At 35.5% G+C, this 20,687-nt stretch overlaps 1 protein-coding gene across 6 annotated transcripts; it reads left to right on the forward strand.

Moving 5' to 3' along the window:
* Positions 1-1,288: 1,288 nt before the first annotated feature.
* On the forward strand, positions 1,289-17,534 carry LOC128263736 (synaptotagmin-7). Of its 6 annotated transcripts, none has more exons than XM_052998863.1 (9): positions 1,289-1,302; positions 1,989-2,151; positions 5,221-5,361; positions 5,415-5,496; positions 6,726-7,028; positions 11,371-11,451; positions 11,520-11,688; positions 16,020-16,232; positions 16,307-17,534. In XM_052998863.1, the coding sequence occupies exons 2-9, from the start codon at positions 1,991-1,993 to the stop codon at positions 16,405-16,407; spliced, it is 1,251 nt and encodes a 416-aa protein (XP_052854823.1). In that variant the 5' UTR covers positions 1,289-1,302; positions 1,989-1,990; the 3' UTR covers positions 16,408-17,534. The 6 variants fall into 6 exon arrangements, with proteins under 6 accessions (XP_052854823.1, XP_052854818.1, XP_052854822.1 ...); XM_052998858.1 differs by lacking the exon at positions 1,289-1,302 and adding an exon at positions 1,305-1,419 and having other exon boundaries at positions 1,987-2,151; XM_052998862.1 differs by lacking the exon at positions 1,289-1,302 and adding an exon at positions 1,320-1,329.
* Positions 17,535-20,687: the final 3,153 nt, after the last annotated feature.

A 20,687-nucleotide genomic window follows, 5' to 3' on the forward strand; every position in this document is an offset into this window, starting at 1 on the left:
TGAAGTTTCCAGAAATTTTTAAAAATCTAAAATTACGTCAATTTAACTTTTAAAATAGCCAGGTTTTGTGCTTCCCGCTATTTAACAATTTGTCCCGCATTTGCCAATTGAAAAACTCTAGATAAGTGGGAAAAAAAACTGAATTGGCAACGCTCAACATGAGCTCAGGTCAGACTGGGATGTTTGCAACGGGAAGAAGATATTTTCGGGTCCACCTTAACTTTTCGGATCACCTTGTTAGATTCAAGGTCAGTTAAGGCCCTCGGGCGTCCTGATCTGGGAGCGTTATCCAAACTTGCTGCTCCTTTAAAGCGCTGCACGATATTTCTGATTGTGAATCAGCTTAGTTCCATAGTCTGGGCTATTTTGCCATAAGATTTGCCTTCACTGTGCAGGTGAAGGACAATTTTTCGCTGAGGTGCATTAGTTTCCTTGCGCTTTTGGTCCATTTTGTATATATTTAGGCAATTGGCAAGAAAACTTGGGAAAAACGTCTCTTTGTTTAAAAATTTTTGGCGCCATGTAGTTAAGGAGAAGTTCCGTTATAAATTTCATAGAACAGTATGACCAAATTAAGCTTACGATAAAAAGAATTCAAATAAGTAAGGAAACTGTGCCAAGACTTTTGTTTCACGCAATAACTTGCTATTTTGTTAAAATTTAAATAGCTTAAAGGGCGTTAAAACAAAAAACAACAAATAAATCTGCCTTTGAATAAACAAATGTTTAATTTAAATATATTAAAAAAAACTGTACCATAAAAATGCTGATTACGCCTGGGGATAACATTTGAAGTTGATATTTGCAACTGTGCCATCAATTTAGTTCGGCACTGTATTTCCGACCCTACAAGTATAATTATTCTTGAGCATCACTGGGAAAGTCGATCTACCCATTTCCCTCTGTTTTAAGGCTATCTGCAGGAATCTTTTAAAAAAGTTATCTTTTAGACGACTATATGATGTAGCACCCATTGGTACAATCCAAAAATTATAATGAACAAAATTGTAACTTTGCTTTTAAATTTTGTTTACTGTTCTTCGGAATATAGTAAAATTTAATATTTCAGAATAAGACATGAACAAATTATAACTTCTCAGTTTCTTTCGCAACAGCTGCAAGAGTATATTCATTTTGGTTTTGGTTAGTGAGTGCTGCATCTCAAAAAAAATGAAACGCATTTCAAATAGTTAAAATCCAAATCACCCTTAGATAAGGCTCTCATCATGGCTTTCCCTATTGTCATGCGCACGGAGTCGAGCTTTTCATGCAAACGAACCGACGCAGCTCTTATAAAAAAATGTATTCGATGTGTTTTCATTGGCATAAGTAGCTCGATATTAACTTATACGAACGTATTGCTTTTAAAATAAATTTGTTTTGAACTAATACAAAGCTTATTTGCTTTGTATAATTCAAAGGAAAGACTTCATTAATAGTTACTTGCACTATTTCAATATATTTTATACTCAGAAAATACTTTAACTAATATGTTTAAGATTTCATTATGGTTCTCTTCATTAGTCCGGCAGCTGCAAACTTAGTGCACATGTTTTTTTTTAAATATATAAACAAAGATGTTCAAGGAAAAGTGTTTTAAAGGAATATGCAATTAGTTGAATCGAAAAAATGTGCAACTCACCAGATTTAGAAACAATTTTTGGGCATAACAAAATTAAACCTATAAAATTTAAAGTACCACCTTATGTGTCCAACAGCTTTATACATTTCTCAGTAGAAAAAAAAAGTTATCCAAACTTTTATTAATATTCAACATTGTTACAAAAAAACTTTGGTACTGTCAAAATAACATTGGTGTTGTAAAATTGTATTACACCTTTTGTTTGTTATTATAAAAACAAGTTGTATGTCCATACATATGTATATACTTAATATTATATAATCATGTTTTACCATTCATATGTGTTGGATAAAGGTGCGAAATATTATGAAATTTTAAACTATCTTTTACTAATTCCTTATTGCAGATATGGCGAGCATAGTACTAATAGCTTGTTTGGCTGTCTTGGGTCTAATTATTGCAATCGCTCTTTTTCTGGCGGGCGGATACTTGTGGTGGAGACATAAAAGATCCCAATTACAGTTTATTGAGCCTAACGAAGACGAGGAATCCAGTAGTTATAGTCTTAGGTAAGTTTACACTTATAACTTTGGTTTTTTCATTTACTACTTCGGTTAATTTTGTATTTATAAGGGCTTCACAATACATAATTCACCCTGACGTACTAAAAATACACAAACAAATACGAAATTACAATACGTTTTTATATACCCTTGCAGAGGGTATTATAATTTCAGTCAGAAGTGAAGGAGACATTTCCGACCCTATAAAGTATATATATGTTCTTGATCAGCATCACTAGACGAGTCGATCTGGCTATGGCCGTCTGTCCGTCCGTCGGTCCATCCGTCTGTCCGTCCGTCCGTCCGTCTGTCCGTCCGTCCGTTTCTACGCAAACTAGTTTCTCAGTTTTAAAGCTATAGGCATGAAACTTTAGCAGAAGTTGTCTTTCTATTGCAGGTGGTAAATTAAGTGGAACGAGCCGGATTGGACGAGTTTATCATATACATGTAGCTCGCATAGGAGCAATCGGGGAAAAAAAATAAAAAAAATTATATCTTTGCTGTTTTTAATTCTTTTTCATAGTTCTTCGAGATATAGTGATTGTTTATTGTTTCTGAATAATGATTTTAGAGTTTTTTATGAACATAGTAAAGGTTTAATAATTCAGAACAACGATTTTGATTTAATTCAAATCGGATAACTATATCATATAGCTGCCGTAGGAACGAGCGAATAATTTATCTGTAAATCATCCTAGCTTCAGTTTTTTAAACATATACACATATAAATTGAAATCGACTAGTTTGCGTAGAAACGGCAGAACGAACAGACGAAGGGATATACGGACATGGCTATTTGTACTCTCCTAGTAATGATGATCAACAAAATAAATACTTTACCAAACAGCCGTTGCAGCTGCTGCTTGAAAAGCTTTGTTTGTCTTAGGTTTTGTTTGAATTCGAGAAAAATGCCTAGGAATAGCAAAAAGACGACCTGCTGGTTTAAATAACTGTCTTAACTTCTTTATTTGCATATATTTGGTATTGCCTTCTAAATTTTAGTATAAAAGAGCGACTACCTTGGCTTTTCAGCAATTCAACAAAATTTTCAGTGGCCTCTGGTTTGCTGAAATTTTTGCCAGTTGAATTTGTATAGAACAGCACACCTATTAGGGAATACCCAAAATTTTTTCCAAGAAACAACGGCAAGATTTTGTAACATGCAGTGTACACATAAAAACAACGCTGTAGACAAGAAGATTCCCTTTACTCAGCGAACCAATTTTAAAACCATTATGATCCCAGAAAACTTTACAATCTGTTAGAGTTACAGAGTTGCACGATTTGTAGGCGTTAGAGTGGACGTTAAATACAAAAGCTGGTTATGCAGAAGCTCAGTCTGCAGATCTCAAGAAACAAGTATTTGTTTCTCGGCTTTCCCCTGCTCAGACATCTTCTGATATATACAAGACAGAACTAAAGCCGATAATGTTAATGTAAAAGTGGAAAAATTTATTTTTTCTTACTCTAGGGACTTTTTATTTTTCAAAGTCACTGTCCCAAAAACTAAAACCATATGCCGTGCCGACTTTTGGCTGCAACATATGGTGGTAAAGGAGTTCGAAGCTGAGACAAAAAAGTAAGGCCCGTAGGAGTCAGTCTTCCCAGTCGAGGCCCGACTAGTGTGCCCCCTTCTTCTTCAGCTCTCTCATCTGCTCCCTCTTTAAAAAAACATCCCTTCTCTTTCTTTCCTATCAAATACAAGGGGCTTACTTAGTAAGCTGACTCTAGATCAAACTATGATCTACGTAATGACTATAACAAACTCTATTATATCGTTTCTACTACTGATTCTTTACCAATTTTAAAAGCATTAATCTTATCTTACTTTTTAGTTTGGTATATATTTTGAATAATTCTGTCCGTTCATATACTATACCTTTTATTTCACCTCTCGCGATCTCGTTTTTACGACCCCAGAGGAAGAGAGCTCCGCGCGTAACAAGCTTTGCTTGGTGTCGTAAGGGCCACTTTTTTGTACTGATAGTGCATCAAGGTCCGAATATACTTTGCTGGGTTGGGAATACCTCCTTCTACTTATTACTTACCTTTTACTCTGCTAGTAATAGCGTCTGCTCTCGGCCGCTTTAAACAGCTGTAGCGACCCGTTCACATTGGCAAGCGCAAAACTAAATACAATTCTTACATTCGCAAGTGGAATGTTATTTTTCAGCTGTTGTTGGATGATATCCTGATCTTTTAGTTCCTGAAAGATTGAAGCCAATTTCCACTACAATATTTTTTGGGGGAACGACAAGAAGACGGTTAAAAAAGTAAAACTCCAATTACACTGCCACCTGACAAATGTTTTATAAACAGCTGACTTGGTCTAAAATGCATTTAATTTTCCAAAAATCACAAAAATTTGGTCGCTGTTGCAGAAAATCCGCCTGTAAAATGCATTGAAATTTAGACTAAGTATGGCAGATATATAACAGTAATTAGAAAACGAAACAAAAACATTATAATAGGTATTAATATACACAAAATCCTTCAGCAAACTTAACTAATAGCCCAGAGCCTATCCAACCGAAGCTGTTGGGATTTTTATTTTGGTGGACTGGTGTTTTCACAGATCCCCCATCACCCTTCCTTAAATCCATCCAACTCTTTTAGAAGGACTTTTTCCAGCATTTATTTTAATTCTATGGATAAGTGGTTAAATGATTATCTTTTTAAATAATGGCTTATATCTAACCTTCCAAGCCCCATTTCTCTTTCGACTATGCCTCTGGTTCACAGAAGCAAAGATGGCCGCCAGGTCAATTCAAACTCATTCGCGCCAAGACGTTAGAGTTGCACCGAAAAAACATGGGCTAGAAACGTGCGGTTGGGAACGTAAATTCCACCGTCATGGAATAACCGTAAAATTTTAAAATCTTTGAAAGAGATTGTGGATGGACTAGGCAATAACTTGTTTAAAAGAGTTCTAAACTTTAATCTTTTCACTCACACTGGGAAGGTTTCGATTCCCTGGCTTCTAAACTTTGTTCGCAACAGACGAACAGACATGGCTATTGAAATATTTTATTTGCCTAGTAGTGCATCACTTATTATTAAAATAAATATTTACAGGGCTGCTCAGGACATTGTTGACTCTGGTAATCCACCTACAAAGCCTCAAGTGCCGACGCCGCAAGCTATCACGACTCCTCTTCAAAATAACATTAACAGGAAATTAAATGGCTTTTTAAACCTTAGAACTCCTTTAATTGGGTAAGTAGTTTAAATATGTCTGACAATTGAAATAATTACAATATTTTTAAAAGTGGTTCGGGGACTACACAAACAAAACCACAAAATGCTTCATTGGTTGGAAACGTTGGTGATGGCACTACAAAGGATTCCGCTGTAAGTAAATAATACCTAAATTTATTGCTTTTATTAATATTTTTGCAATATTTCACACCGCAGTTGAGTTCTTGTTATATATCGAAAACCAGTTTTGCCAGAAAAATAGATTCTTTAATGTGACGCCAGCTAAAAATTTTTGATATTGTATATGTATATGTAATTTTTAATAATGTAAAATTAAGAATTACAATAAGTGTTTGCATCTATACACTGAAAGTCTTTTTACAAAATTGGCGTCAGAATGGATCTGGACAATTTTGAGTTTTTCGCTTCGGCCTGACGAACGTTAAGAGTTCATTAAAAACGTCTGTCAACGTATTGCAATTTTCTGGTATTTTTTTTGGTTGATCTCAGAAACAAGGTGAAAAAGGACCCCGACAAAAAAAAGACAAAGACGTCCACTCTTTGCACCTCGCTGTCTCTTATAGCTAACGAATGGAGAGAGGCTAAGGCTAAGAAACTAGTCAATTTCCAAAAGTTAAGTTGAGTGGAGTTTCAAGTATTTTTGGAGTTGTTTGGGGAAGAAAGAGTTGATGACAAAATTGTCAAGATTCATTCTGACGCCAATTTTGATAGAATACTTTCAGTGTGTAGATACAAACATTTATAACGAATGTAATTCTTAATTTTACATTATTAAATATTGCAAATACATATACAATATCAATAGTGTTAAGCTGGCGTCACATTAAAAAGAATAAATTTTTTTTTCTGGCGAAACTGCTTAAGACTTAAAATTTCTATTTGCATAATTTGTGGTGTGTCGATCAATATTAGCCGAAACATATAACGCCTTATGCCTCAGAGTGATAATGGAGTTTCGCGATTGATAGGCGTAAAAGTGACTGAATTATCAAAAAATTTTCATTGTCTGGGCATAACTAGAATCTGCATGTAAAATACGGACAAGGCTAGATCGTCTCGGTTATTGGTCCTGATAAAGAATATAATTACTTTGTACACTTAGAAAACAAAAAATTCTTTGTTTTAGAAAAATTCCCTAACGTTGCCTTTAAAATTAGCCTGTCGTGTATGAAATTATGGCTCTATTATTAATTCTTAAATCAGTTTTTTCTTGGTGTACAATCGGAAACGTTTTCTTATACCTCAATTTCACTGCCATACTAACGGCTTTGAGATATATGCACTTACGTTTATTATTTTAAATAGTTGTCTTAACTTTTGAGTACAAATTAACCATTGCTTTCCTTGAATTTTTGTTTTAGAATAAAAGTATTTCAATGACAGACATGTACTTGGATAGCACAGACTCAAGTGAAAATGTTGGACAAATACATTTCTCTTTGGAATACGATTTTCAAAACACAACGTTAATTTTGAAAGTTCTTCAAGGAAAAGAGCTACCAGCGAAGGATTTAAGTGGTACTTCTGATCCATATGTTCGCGTAACCTTGTTACCAGATAAAAAACATAGATTGGAAACCAAAATAAAACGGCGAACTCTAAACCCGCGATGGAATGAAACATTTTACTTTGAGGGGTTTCCCATTCAAAAACTTCAATCTCGTGTAAGTATAAAACTTACTTATATAATATATGCATCGGATTGGTTGTCTTTGTGTGAATCGAATCGTCGGTTTTGGCTTTTTAAACAAGATGCACAGTGGTCTATATAGCTATGCTAGCTGACCTTAATTAAATTTCTTTTCCTAAAATTTGCAAATTTAAAAGTTTTCAAAGGCTTTTATAAATTATAAATGTAAGTGATCAACAAGAAAATATTATCCAGATTTTAATACCTCTAGGTAGATGTTTAGTAAAAAACAGCGCTTTTTCAAAAGAGAAAATAAAAAGTAACAGGCGCGAATGCAAAAGGAAGTTGTGAAGAATACAGACATTACTTTCTATCCATCTAGTGAAAAACGACAAGAAACCCCTGATAACTCAGTCCCAAAGATCCCATTCAAGCGAAACGGTTGGGATTTTTAATGGATGGTGGACTGGAAATGGCTTCTATCTACTCTGTATTCAAATTGATGCCATGTCCGAGCGTTAACCTCACAAGGCCCCACAGAAACAAAGATGGCCGACATGGCCAGGTCTTTACGAGCGGTTAGGAACGTAAATTCCACCGTCAAGGAATAACTGCAATTTTTGGCACGTCAACACCTTACGGAACTTACTAAAAGAGATGGTGGATGGTGCACTGTGAGACTAGGCCATTACCAAATATTAGAAAAGGTGATCACACCGTCTGATTTGGTCACGCTTACAATTTGGCCGTGTGACGCCTCTTATCACAATACTTGGGTATGTCATTCGATGTATGTATGTATCGATGGCGGCAAAATTGTCGATTGTGACCCTCAGCACTGTCGCCATCAGCTCCATAAAGTAAGAAATATATAGTTCTTACTTTGTCAGCTCTTCAGAGAACACACTCCAACAAATCAAGACTCACGAGAAAATATCAAAATCATCAAAAAGGACAAAAACTTTTGTTTTTCTTTTTGTCTTTTCCCTGACAAATTTTAATTTATCGAACCATTTCTCAACCTAACGTGTGAATTTTAAAATATTCTGCGCCAGAACATAACCGCGCCAGCACCGTCCTTTATAGTACTCGGCAGAAATGTACGATGCGCATGAATTATTTGTGAGCAAACCCAAAAAACTAGATTTGATTACGATAAAAAGTAGAAATACTTGGAGGCTTAAATGAAACAAATTTTTATTTAAGTTTAATTTAAAAAACAAACATAATAGTTCATATTAGGAGTACGAATTTAACCATTAAAAGAAATATGTAATATTCATGATTACATATGTAGGCAACATTTTTAAAGTCTATTTGATACAAATTATATAAATCAGCACGTGTCAGCAAGAAAAGACAAATAACGCGCGCCGGATACTTTACCAAGTGGTCGAGCCAAAAGGGTTAAACGGATATTCGTAGCCAAATAAAAAAACATACATCGGATGTCTAAATAAAATATTTTGAAGATTTTATTAAAGCAAACATTTTTTTAATAGAAAGATTGCTATGTTTAAAATTTAAAAATTAACGGACATGGATAACGGATATGGCTAGACCGACCGCCTTATGACCATAAATAGTAATATCCCTTATATCCCCAAAATTGTCTGATTCACTGGGTTGCAAGCTTTTGATTAAAATATTTCAAATGCAAAGTTATAAAATGCACAGTAAGTAGATAACCGCGTTATTATGATGCTCGGATGCTAAATATTGTAACTTATGAATTCGCTTACATGAGTTATTAGGAGTAGGGTAGGGGAATGGAGGAAAACGGCAGCCTCAAGGCTGTCGCCTAACGGAAAGTCTCTTCATGTTTCTAACGCGTCAGAGCCCACCACAACAAATCATTCCAGGACCCTAAGAAGAACCTCGGAGACTATCGCGTGGAATCGGGGTACGGCATGGTTCCAGAAAGAAAAGATTTAATTCACATTAATTTCACTGTTAATATTTATTGACTAACGCCTAACTTAGTAAACGCCATAGGGGCCAAAGTACTATTTACTTTTGCCAATGCTTAACCTAATTTATCTAAATTACGAACGTGTTATTTTCAAGTGTACGGTCGTATTTCACTCGATAAGGGCGTAAAAACGAAATCGCGAGAGGTGAAAGGAAAGGGATTCTAAAAGAACGGACAAACTAGTTCAAAATATATATATAACTATGATCTATGTAATCACTATATATATATATATATATATATATATTGATTACATAGATCATAGTTCGATCTACAGGGCTTCAAAATAAGAAAATTATAGTTCCTTGGGATACGAGAACACTGAGAAATGTAGGTAACCAATAGGTTCCTTGCTCACCACATCCCCCTGAACTAATACATACATTACAAATAAAAGTAATAACAAGCATCGTTCTTCGGTTGGATAAAGATGGTAAATTAACTAGGAGAAGTCTACTAGAGTAAGTTGGTAAGATAAGGTTTGCATCCCAGTTAAGGCCCCGTAAATGAAATATTATGTATTGTTTCCTAAAATTCTGATAACTCGAAGTGTAAGAAGATCATTTAAAACCCCGAATAAGTGTAACTTTTGTACAAGATGCGAATGATTACGGAATCAAATGATTTGATAACGAATGATGCTGGTTTGTCGGAGAAGACCTCCGTGTTATAAATCCATTCTGACATGAAGATATAATTGATCTGCAATGAGGTTGCAAATGGAGGGTAATAACGTTTTCGAAAAACTTGGTGATAGCGGAAAACTTGGCTAAAAATGGCTGGTATTTGATTTATTTCTCTTTTTATGAAGGGGAATAACAAATGATTCCTTCCAAATAGGTGGAAAGTCAGTAGTTTCTAGGGATAGGGTAATCAATTTGTGCATTTCTTAGGCACACAGCCAGGACCCGGTGAGTAGACTAGCTTAACACTTTGCAGATCTAAAAGAAGGGAGCTTTCACTTAGACTAGGACTGATTAGGACGGGACGTAGCTGAATATGTAGAATTCATAATACGTACCAATTCAGAAGATTAGGCCAAAAACATGAATGAGAAAACATTGCCATGTTAAACACTATTTCATATTTACAGTGTTGTTGGCACCGAATGGTAACTTATTGGACGGGATTCTGATGCTGCCATAGAATCTCACTGGTAGCAAACCTGGCTTGTAAACAGTCTGTGCATGCCAGAGCTTTGTTGATGGCTACTCAAAAAGTGCCAGAGATTCTAGCTACCCAAAAGCGCCCACGCTAAGTTTTTCGTCAGATTGTTTTGCACCATCCACCTTTTGAAAGAAAATTCTTGCCAGTGCAGCGTTAACTGCCCTAAACTGAGAATAGTTGCAGTTTTGTTGCTTAATAACTTCCGAAAACATTCATGCAGAAAAACTTATTATGAGATATACCAGAAGTTGTGCAATCTCAAGGGCTATAATTTTTAATAATTTGCAAAAAATAAAAATTAAATCAAATTAATTTTTTAGCTATTTTATTTAGACTAATTTTGTCTAGGCAGCGTAATTAGCTTTTGCCAATATTTATTTAACGACATACATCACTTGTCTGTAGCTTTACTAGTTTAAAATTTATAGCTATTTTTAGTAATTTCCCGCTAAAAAAGCTTGTTGTTCAAAAAGTCGTAGAACAAACTTTTTTTAACAACACATGAAGAATTTTTCCAGAATCCTTAAAATTTTTTGAAACTGACAAAGAGACACCGAAAAATTTTTATTTTGAGATATACCAAAAAAAGGATTTTCGAACAACTCTTGAACGAAGTATGGGAACCAAGCAAATTGGGTGTAATTTGACGCGTGTTTTCAAAAAAATTTTAGCTGTGTTAAAAAAATGGAATATTTTACCAGCTAAAAATTTTTTTAAGTGGAGTTCTTGAGACCTGATCAAGAACGCCACATAAAAACATTTTTAGTATGTCACTTTCAACGCCCTTTATCCTATATATGGTAATCTCCTATGCACACGCTCTTGGTGCGTAACGTCACTACATGTGCTGCCGTCCATAGAAATATAACATCATTTAGAAAACACAGATAATTAAACATGAGTTTATCTCTTTTGTATAACATTCATGTAAAGGGCTGTCCTCATTACATTTTTTGCTCAAAGTTAAAATATATTTAGGTATAACTTCATTGCGAACGCATCTCAATAGCACAGAAATTGCTTATATATTTCGAGTTTTTAGATTTTAAGTATTTGAACTCAAACTTTAATTCAAACTGTTTAATGTACTTATGTTCTGAATTTAGTAAATATACATCTAAATATATCTACAACTTCGATTTTAATTGTATGAAATGCTTCTTCTTCTTTTGTAATGAAGCAATCCAAAATGACAAAAGAAATGCGTTAAATTATTGACGATATCACATTTTTTTAGGTATTACATTTACATGTGTTTGATTACGACCGGTTCTCAAGAGATGACTCCATAGGAGAAGTATTTCTTCCCCTATGCCAGGTAAATAATTCAACAAACAATTGTATAAATATATATAGTGAAATGGTTGCATTTATTTATAAAATAAGGTTGATTTTGCTGGAAAGCAGTCCTTTTGGAAGGCATTAAAACCCCCTGCCAAGGACAAATGCGGAGAACTCCTTTCATCACTTTGCTATCACCCGTCAAACTCAATTTTGACTTTAACACTGATTAAGGCGAGAAATTTAAAAGCTAAGGATATTAACGGGAAATCTGGTAAGTAGAAACTGAACTAATCGGGAATATGTCGTTCAAATAAAGTCGCCGGAATTGACCAGAATTTTATGGAGTTTTCAGAAGCCGGGATTTTAGGGAACAAGGATCAAATTTCATAATGATAACCCTTTAAGATATCGCGAGGTTAGTTTAAGGACACTGTCTGCTGATTGCAAAAGAGAAATAAATGCAACTTGTGAACCTCGACCGATTTAGAAAAGAATTAGTAGAAAAAAAGAAGGGTGTTCTCCGCCGTGAAAGCGGAATCGTGGCAGAAGTGCAGGGTTGCTAATAGTGCCGCTTAGCAGAGCGGGTTTACAGAGCGGGTAATCAGAGTTGATTAACACGATTTGAATTCACAAAGGAGAACTGTTAATGCCGAGCCGTTGGGGAAGTTTGATTTCAGCGGGCTGTGCCCCGCCTCACAACTATCAGGAGCCTGGCATGTTTTAGAATAATATAATAAGGAAATACATGAAATGACTATACATCGCCCGCGTTGAAGAACTCCACGTCTTCATTCTACTGGTAGTGGGGCAAGCTAATGGACTGCTCGCTTGTAGATTGCAGATTTTGTCTTCACAACTGCAACGCGCACCTTCCCATCTGCTCCGAAGATCACCTCAGTGACTATCCCGGGCAGCCATATCTGGGGTGGCAAGTTGTCATCCTTAATAACGACGACGATTCCAGTTTTGACGTTTGCAGATTCCTTCGTCCACTTGGCCCTTTCCTGCAAGCTTGTTAGGTACTCGCGAAAACAGTCTCGCCAAAATCTCTGCTTGATTGCCGATACGAGTTGGCACCTCTGTAGATGACTCAGATTGTCCTTTGTCGATGTTGGCAAGTTAGCTAGTGGCAACGAGGCAATATTGGTGCCAATAAGAATGTGGGCATGAGTAATCGCTTCCCCATCGTTCGGGGTGCAGCTATTGGCGACCAACGGGCGCGAGTTCAGCACTGCTTCCACCTCGACGAGAACTTTTTGAATTTCGTCCTCTTTAAAAGGGCGCTTCCGACGGCTTTGATGAGCAGGTGCTTTGCTGATTTTACCGCCAAAATGGGGCGCCCGTGGGGGTATGAAGACGAAATCAACGCATTAAAGGCGCTCATCAGTTCCTTACTTGCTTCGAGGTTAGTTGTGATTTTTGAAGCATTCTGGAGTTTGTTGCGTTGTCGCAGTACAGTTTTTCGAGAGGACCACGGCGACCGTGAATAAGAAGTGAGATCTCTTAATAGCTCTAAATGAATGGCTTTCGTCGAGAAGCAGATTAAAACTGCCACGTACATCTTGAGTGGAGTTGATTTTGAATGGCCGACTGCTTTGAATGCGATCAACCGGTATATTGCCCATTATTTGCGAAAACAACCGGGGCTTGTAACGAAAGCAATGAGTGCACTCGCGACGCGCATTGATAAGCCAAATACTTTGACGATGTAGGCCGACAAGAGCGCGTGGCCCAACGTGACAATTGGTACGAATTAGAACCTTCGGTAACAATAAAGGAAACTTGGCGTTATGTCCCAACGGAGCCTGCAACTAGCGGCCACCAACTCGCAGAAATTCAAATGAGTGCTAGGTTCAGATTTCAGGAACGGTGGACCAAACCGCACTTCGGGCGAGTTCATGAATAGCTGTTACCCGATTGGCCACAAAAGTTTTGAGGGTTAAGAGGCTTATCCGTAAACAGTAAAGCTCAACTTCCGAATCCGACCACGTTACTACCTGCTCTACGGGAAAGTTATTCAATTTCTGGACATCGTTCCGGAGTTGAGCAAATAGGTGAGCTGCCCAAAGTTCTAGACGTGGTACGCAAAGACGTTTAATGGGCGATACCTTTTATTTTGCCGTCAGCAATGTGGTTGTAACCCCATCTGGAGAAACCACTCGAACATAAAAACAGCAACCATATGCGTCCTTTAATGCAACCGCAAGGCCGTGTATCTGAAAGGTACCTGTTTGATTTGTGCCGACATATCTGGGGATTTGTAGAGAATCTAATTCTTTAAAGGAGGATGCGTCCTCTTCCCAGCGTTTTAAACATATCTGGTGGAATTTCATCTTCCCAACCTAGTTTAAGGGACCAAAATCGTTGTCTTAAGAATTTTGCGAGTATGAGTACGAGTAGAAAATCGAACAAGCGACGACGAAAGAGGAATCGCAACAAAGTGGCGTATACACATGGCTGGATCGTTGGACCAACAGCACTGGTCCGTGATGAAGTACTGGGGCTTTCGAGGAACGATATTGCCTGTTTTTGAAATGTGTCCTAATGACAAATATTCTCGCATGAATTCGAAATACATTTCCTGTAGGGTAGGATTTGCATACATCCGTCGCTCGAGCGCTAGGAATGATGCTTGTAAGGGAGTGTTATTATGAATCGACCAAATGACTGTCGAGATACAGTATCAGCAAGCGCCTTTTCGCATAGCGCCTGTTTAGGAGTGAATAATTGAGCCTTTGTCAGTGTGGTTACTTCATCTTCAGTAGGGAGTCCAATGCCGGTGACTCGTCAATAGTTCCTTGCATGCAGCCGGCTGCTGAAATCGATGGTCATAAAGGCTTGCAACTTCCCGAATCTACCCAACCGAAAACTGTGTTCTGAAGAGTGGGCCCGCAGTCGGCACCAGACACTTTATTAACTTGCTACTGGTCTCGCGTACACGCACTCGCGTTGATTCTCGCACTATTACTTCGGGCTGAGCTGCGCTTGCGCCGCCCTTTTATAGCCATTGATGGTCCAGCTCTTTGTGCAGGTCGTTCGACCTTGTTGCCCTTGCCGTATGAGGGTCCAATGTCCAGCTCGATATCGTTAGTTCACGGTGTCTACACAGTTTGACCTTATTTGCCCTTGACTCCTATGCAGCTCTCCTGCATCAGGTTGTTTGGAGTTTTAAAACTCCTCACAACGCATATATAAACGAAGGATTTTAATGCACTATAAATATATTTAAGGCCCCAGCCATGTTAGTGCATAAATAAAGTTAGGACAAATAAAAGCCAGATACAGGAATTTAAGCGGTCAAAGTTAGTTTTGCGCCAGGAATGGATTCGTTTAACAGGCTTTTCAGATTTTTCCCTAAGCTCTGATCCTTAAACAACAGTCAGCTCAAAAGTTGGGTGATAAAGATGGTCAGGTTGCGTAAGTGGTTACGTTCTAAATAAACAGACACCTTCTGCATTTCACACATAACACAAGTCCAGTAAGCGACCCAAAGATTTCGAGCATTGTTTATTTGAGATAGCGCACTGTCATGAAGTAAGATATTAGTTTTTTCATCTGTGGACCAAGTCGCATTCGGTATAATAAAATCACCTAAGACCATCAACTGGTCTCTGTCTGACAGTTCTTTAAAATTGAATATATAACGGAAATGTGGTTCGCATAATTCGGAAACTCAAATTATGGCGGAATGTATGAACAAGTAATATATATATAACTAATGGGGAACGATAATTTTATATCTAGAAATTCAATATTAAAAGATAGTAATCCAGATATGAGCTTTGAGTCAACAGCAATCAAGGCTCCTCCTTCTCGTATGAAAGGACGGTCAAGCCTATAATTGTGTACAGGTTTCTGTAAACATTGAAACATGGGATGAAAAGAAAAAACCATCAGAACACAATTTTGTCAGCTGACAAAGTGAGCCCCTTGTATATTGACAGGAAATAAGGAGTCGAGATGCTAGTTTTTTGAAGATGAAGCGGAAGAGGAAGCAGAAAATGAAGATGGCACACTTGTCGGGCCTCGACTGGAAAGACTGTCTCGACGGGCCTTTTCTTTTTTATCTACCTTCGAACCCTTTTACCACCATATGTTGTGGACAAAAGTCGGCAGGGCGTTTGGTTTCAAAGAATTCGTTTAGGACATTGATTTTGAAAGATAAAATATCCCTAGCACAAGAAAAGTTTACTTTTTTCACTTTGACATCAGCTTTAGTTCTGTCTTGTCCGGGTTCCGAATCTGTTTTAGCTGCCGATCTTAGCAGCCGTGGGTGTGGCTCACCGAAACAGCGGATAAGCACTTAAAGGTTACCTTTAGTTTGGCGCATGAACGATTTCACCTCGTTCACCGCCTCGACACAAGCGTCACAACAGAATCGCAGACTGGACCCCTTAGAAAGGTCATAACTTGTTCGGACTGTAAAACCATGTTCACTGTTTCCAGAAATTACATTTGTGGAAAAATCGACTTAATTACTTGAATTCTTAATACAACCACATCTAAGTATTTAAGATTAAAAAACATTTTAAATATAAAAAAAACCTTTAGAAATCTTTCAAGAAAATCAAACTAAGTATTCTTCTCTTTTATTTTTTCTAGATCCTTACGTAAAAGTTTGGCTTCAGTTTGGAGATAAAAGAGTAGAGAAAAGAAAAACGCCTATATTTACATGTACATTAAATCCAGTGTTTAATGAATCATTTAGTTTTAACGTTCCATGGGAAAAAATAAGAGAATGTTCCTTGGATGTTATGGTAATGGATTTCGATAACATTGGGAGGAACGAGTTGATAGGACGAATATTATTAGCTGGTAAGAATTAGAATTATAAAATTATAGCGCAACGTTCATAAATAATTAAATGTCTTAATATGCAATTTAAACAGGTAAAAATGGTTCTGGAGCATCAGAAACTAAACATTGGCAGGACATGATCTCAAAGCCCAGGCAAACTGTAGTACAATGGCATCGCTTAAAACCTGAGTAACTTTAATATTAAATCAAAGAAACCATAATATTAACACCAGTGGGTATATCGCATAAAAAGGTACATGTACATGATATAAATAAGTTGATTTATACTTGCATACATAGCAATGTCATACAAAATTAAAAAAATTCAAATCTGCACAAAGCTAATGTTATTATGTTTGAAAAATAAAAAAATAACCATCAAATTTAAATAATGTAATTGTTCTGATGAGAACAATAGTTTTATACATGCTTATATGTAGAAAAATGTTTTGTATGGACAAAATATGAATTATAAAACACAGTCCCATTTGTTCATTAAAATTTATAAAACAAATAAAACCTATTTTTGTTAATTTCTCATATACTTTTAATGCTTTACAATGCTTCAAAACACACTAATCATATACATTTTAAGTCGAGGCTATTCAAAACAGATCATTCCAACATTTAATAAATAGGGAAGTTATAAAATTAAAATGAATTATTTTTGGGGAAAACTAGTTTTTACAAGACCCGATATCGCTGTTTTAAGAAGAAATCGGTAAGGGTATTGTGTTGAATTATTAATTCTATCTAATAAGACGTTGGATATGTCAATCGATGTATAATTCCGAGAAAGACATCTGATAAATACAATACAGTGAAACCAAGAAACTAATAAAAATGTATATAATACGATTGAATTGTTAAATTATAACATTAAAATAGTCTAAAAATCAAGAAATGAGATTGTTACATGGTTTTAAAAGAAATAAAATGGAGAAAAAATTTATATTATTCTTAAATATTCTTTAATCGCATACTATATCGTATTATAGAAATGTAGGTTATTTGAATAGAAAATGATTGCATTAGCACAATAAACCAGAACATAAACATTTTTTAAAGTGACTATGAGAAAATTAGCCAACCATTGCCGGAATAAGCGTCAACAGCGAGAAAACAAAATATGAGAAAGTAAGAGAGAGAAGAAAGAATTAAAATAATATATTTATAATTGATAATTGAAACTGAGTTTAAAAAACGAAAAATCGAAAATACAACCCACCTTGAAATTACATATTTGTTATATACCTGTTACAATATTATTAAACTAATTTATTCATAGCAGCAAATAAAGCATTCAATAAGAGTCAATAACACTGCGTATCACTTTATTTTCAGGCCAATTTAGCTAAGAAATGTATAAAAACAAGAAAGGAAGCACACTTCGGCTCTTAAAAACTTAATACTTGTCGGAGAACTAAAGTCATCCCCTTGTAAGTCGTCATTGCTGGTTACTTGATCGTTCGGTTTTTGATTGTCTGAACTCAATCACTAAGGATCACTCACGCGTCTATCTCACGTCACGCTAAAAACCAGAAGAATAAAAAGAGAGACCAGACCTAGCAACGCATTCGAAGCCACACTCGGCCTCAGCTCGCTAACTGAGTCCCCATTCTACCAAAACTAGTATCTAGTATATCTAGTATACCAGCACAACCCATGGTCATACCTGTCGAGATGCTGCACTACATACTCTCCAACATACTCTTTAAAACATCTAAATTTGGATTTATATGCGTATATGTTTTTGAACATTGAAACTATGATGATGTTTAGTTTATTTATTCGATCGTTCCTATGGCAGCAATATGTTATCGTTTTCGGATTTGAAGAAAGTTAAAAGTGTATTTTTGAACTATTAAAAATACTTTTTTAACAAAATTAATAAATTGAGAAGTTAAATTTTTTGTGTATATGTGATGGAGACTTTTCCGACCTTATAAAGTATATAAATTCTTGATCACCATCACTAAGAGAGTCGATCTAGCCATGTCCGTCTGTCCGTCCGCAAACTAGTCTCTCAGTTTTAAAGCTATCTGCATTATATTCTTTTTATTGCAGGTAGAATATAAGTCGGAAAGAGCTGGGTCGGACGATTATAGCATATATCTCCCATTGAAACAATCGGAAAAAAATATAACTTTGGTGTTTTTAAATTTGTTTTTAGTTCTTGGAGATCATTGCGAGTTCGTTGATTGTAGAGCCAGATACAACGGTAAAAAAATTTGACAACTAAACAAAACCAAAACCAAAACCGGCATGGATCGTTTCATCCAAAATAAGTGTTAGCTTAGCCCGCAGAACACCGCTGTGGGTAACAAACCAACAACAAACCGTGTCCAACGAGACAACGAATTACCCGGGAGATCTAACAACAACCGATTTGTCCTCCTAGTTGAAATTCAACCAAAACTGAGCCAAGAGACCCAACCGAAACCAAAGCCCCCACCAATTAACATTAGGGAGAAAAGCTCGAGTGCCCTGGTCAACAAAATTGTTCGCAAAGAAACATTTTTTCTGCAAAGAACGTTACTAACATCAATAACTTGAACAGAGCCCGATAGCAGAGTCTTGAAGATAAATGAAGTGCATTTTATCTGTAACCTGCAATACCTATTGCACTTGAGAATTACGTTGGATGAGCCACATAAAACAATCAGTTTGTGTAGTTATTAGAGATTTGAATACTTATTGTCAGTCTCTTAAGCAACGCGAGAAGATCGGGTAAATAAAATTAAATATTACAGAAAAACAAAACAGGAAAAGATGCTAGCTTGGGCAAGCCAAAGTTTATATACCTTTGCAGCTTTTGCCAATATTAAATATTATTTAAAACATCTAAATTTATATATATATTTATATTTAAATGCGTGTATGTCTAAAAAATTTGAAGCTATGACGATTTTTAGCTCAATTATTCAATCGTTCCTATGGCAGCTGTATGAAATCGTTTCCATCATTCTGATATTTTAAAAAATTATAAAAATATAAAAGTTACATTTTTTTCATTTATTTTTTAATATTCCGATTGTTTCCATGGGAACTACTATATACAATAATAGTCACGCGATTTCAATGAAATTTAAACCGTAATTTTGAAATATAAAACCAATACCATATCTCAGATAACATTCAAAATTAAAATTTAGCAGTTATATATGCAGAGCTATATGCAATAGTCGTCCGATCCAAGAATATATATTTCTTACAGGATCGGAAATGTCTACTTCAATGCGCTGCAAACTTCTGACTGACATTAAAATACTGCAATTATATAAAAAAGATGGCCAAATTTTTAAATGAAGTTGCTCTGCGTAGGCATAACTATAAATGGTATATTACATAGCTCACATCATCAGCTGTATAGTTTCCGAGATTTTGACATTCCCTCGGCTAGTGGTCTTGATCAAGAATATATATACCTTACAGAGTCGGAAACGTTTCCATTTATCTTTTACATACACCTAGAGAAAAAAATTACCTTAAATATTAGGAAACATGCCGTAAAAGGGTGCTAAGACCAATTATAGCCTAAAGTTTAGGAATCCATTGACCTCAACATTTCAGGCCAGAAAAAAAGTACTATATTTCAAGTTATTGACAGCCTAAAATTTGTAGAACAAATTTATGCTACTCAAAACCTTTTTGGCTAAAAAAATTACCTTAGTTTTAGCCTAATGGCGACCTATAAATTGGAGAAAACTCCCAGTCCGAATCAATCAAAGATTACAAAAAATTAGGTAAAAACTTACCAGTTATTTACCAGTTATGCCCCTAAAACTAAAATTGGAATTTGTTTTAAAAATTTTAATTTGTTTTAAAATAATCTTATCCTTATTAATTATTACTTATTACAGCTAATTAAAATTTGTTCGGCTTAACATAGTTTTTGTCCATAAGGCTGTGCATGTAAACTGGAGGGTTATGTATTCTGTTAAGGTTTATTAATTTAAATGGCCCATATCCTTCCACATCATAGCAATAATAATTTGGGCTTAGTGTTGTGACTTTTGAAAATAAATGTATGTTTCTTCTTCAAATAAAATATTGTCTATTATAATTTAAAAACTTTATATTTGATATTTTCAAATATAATATATTTTTGTTTACAGCGTAATCGATAGTTTATACAATACGTAAAGCATCTTTATTTGCATAAAATTTTTGAAATTGTTGGTAATGTGACGAATTTTCAAATCTATACGATGTATTATTGTAAAAAAAAAAAAATTTGCCAGTAACTCAGTGCAACACATAAATTCTGAACCAATTTTTGAAAGTCGCCGCTAAAAGTATTTGCAAAAACTAGAAATTCAGCAACTTATAACTTATTGAAAAGGGTCGAATGTAGTAATTTTGTAATTTTAATAAAAACGGACAACGATATCACATAGCTGCCATAGGAACTGCTTAAAAATTCTAAGGAAAATCGGAAAAGCTTATTTTTAAATTTATTGAATATTTAAT

This window comes from Drosophila gunungcola, unplaced genomic scaffold (assembly GCF_025200985.1).
Source record: "Drosophila gunungcola strain Sukarami unplaced genomic scaffold, Dgunungcola_SK_2 000018F, whole genome shotgun sequence".
Classification (NCBI taxonomy): domain Eukaryota; kingdom Metazoa; phylum Arthropoda; class Insecta; order Diptera; family Drosophilidae; genus Drosophila; species Drosophila gunungcola.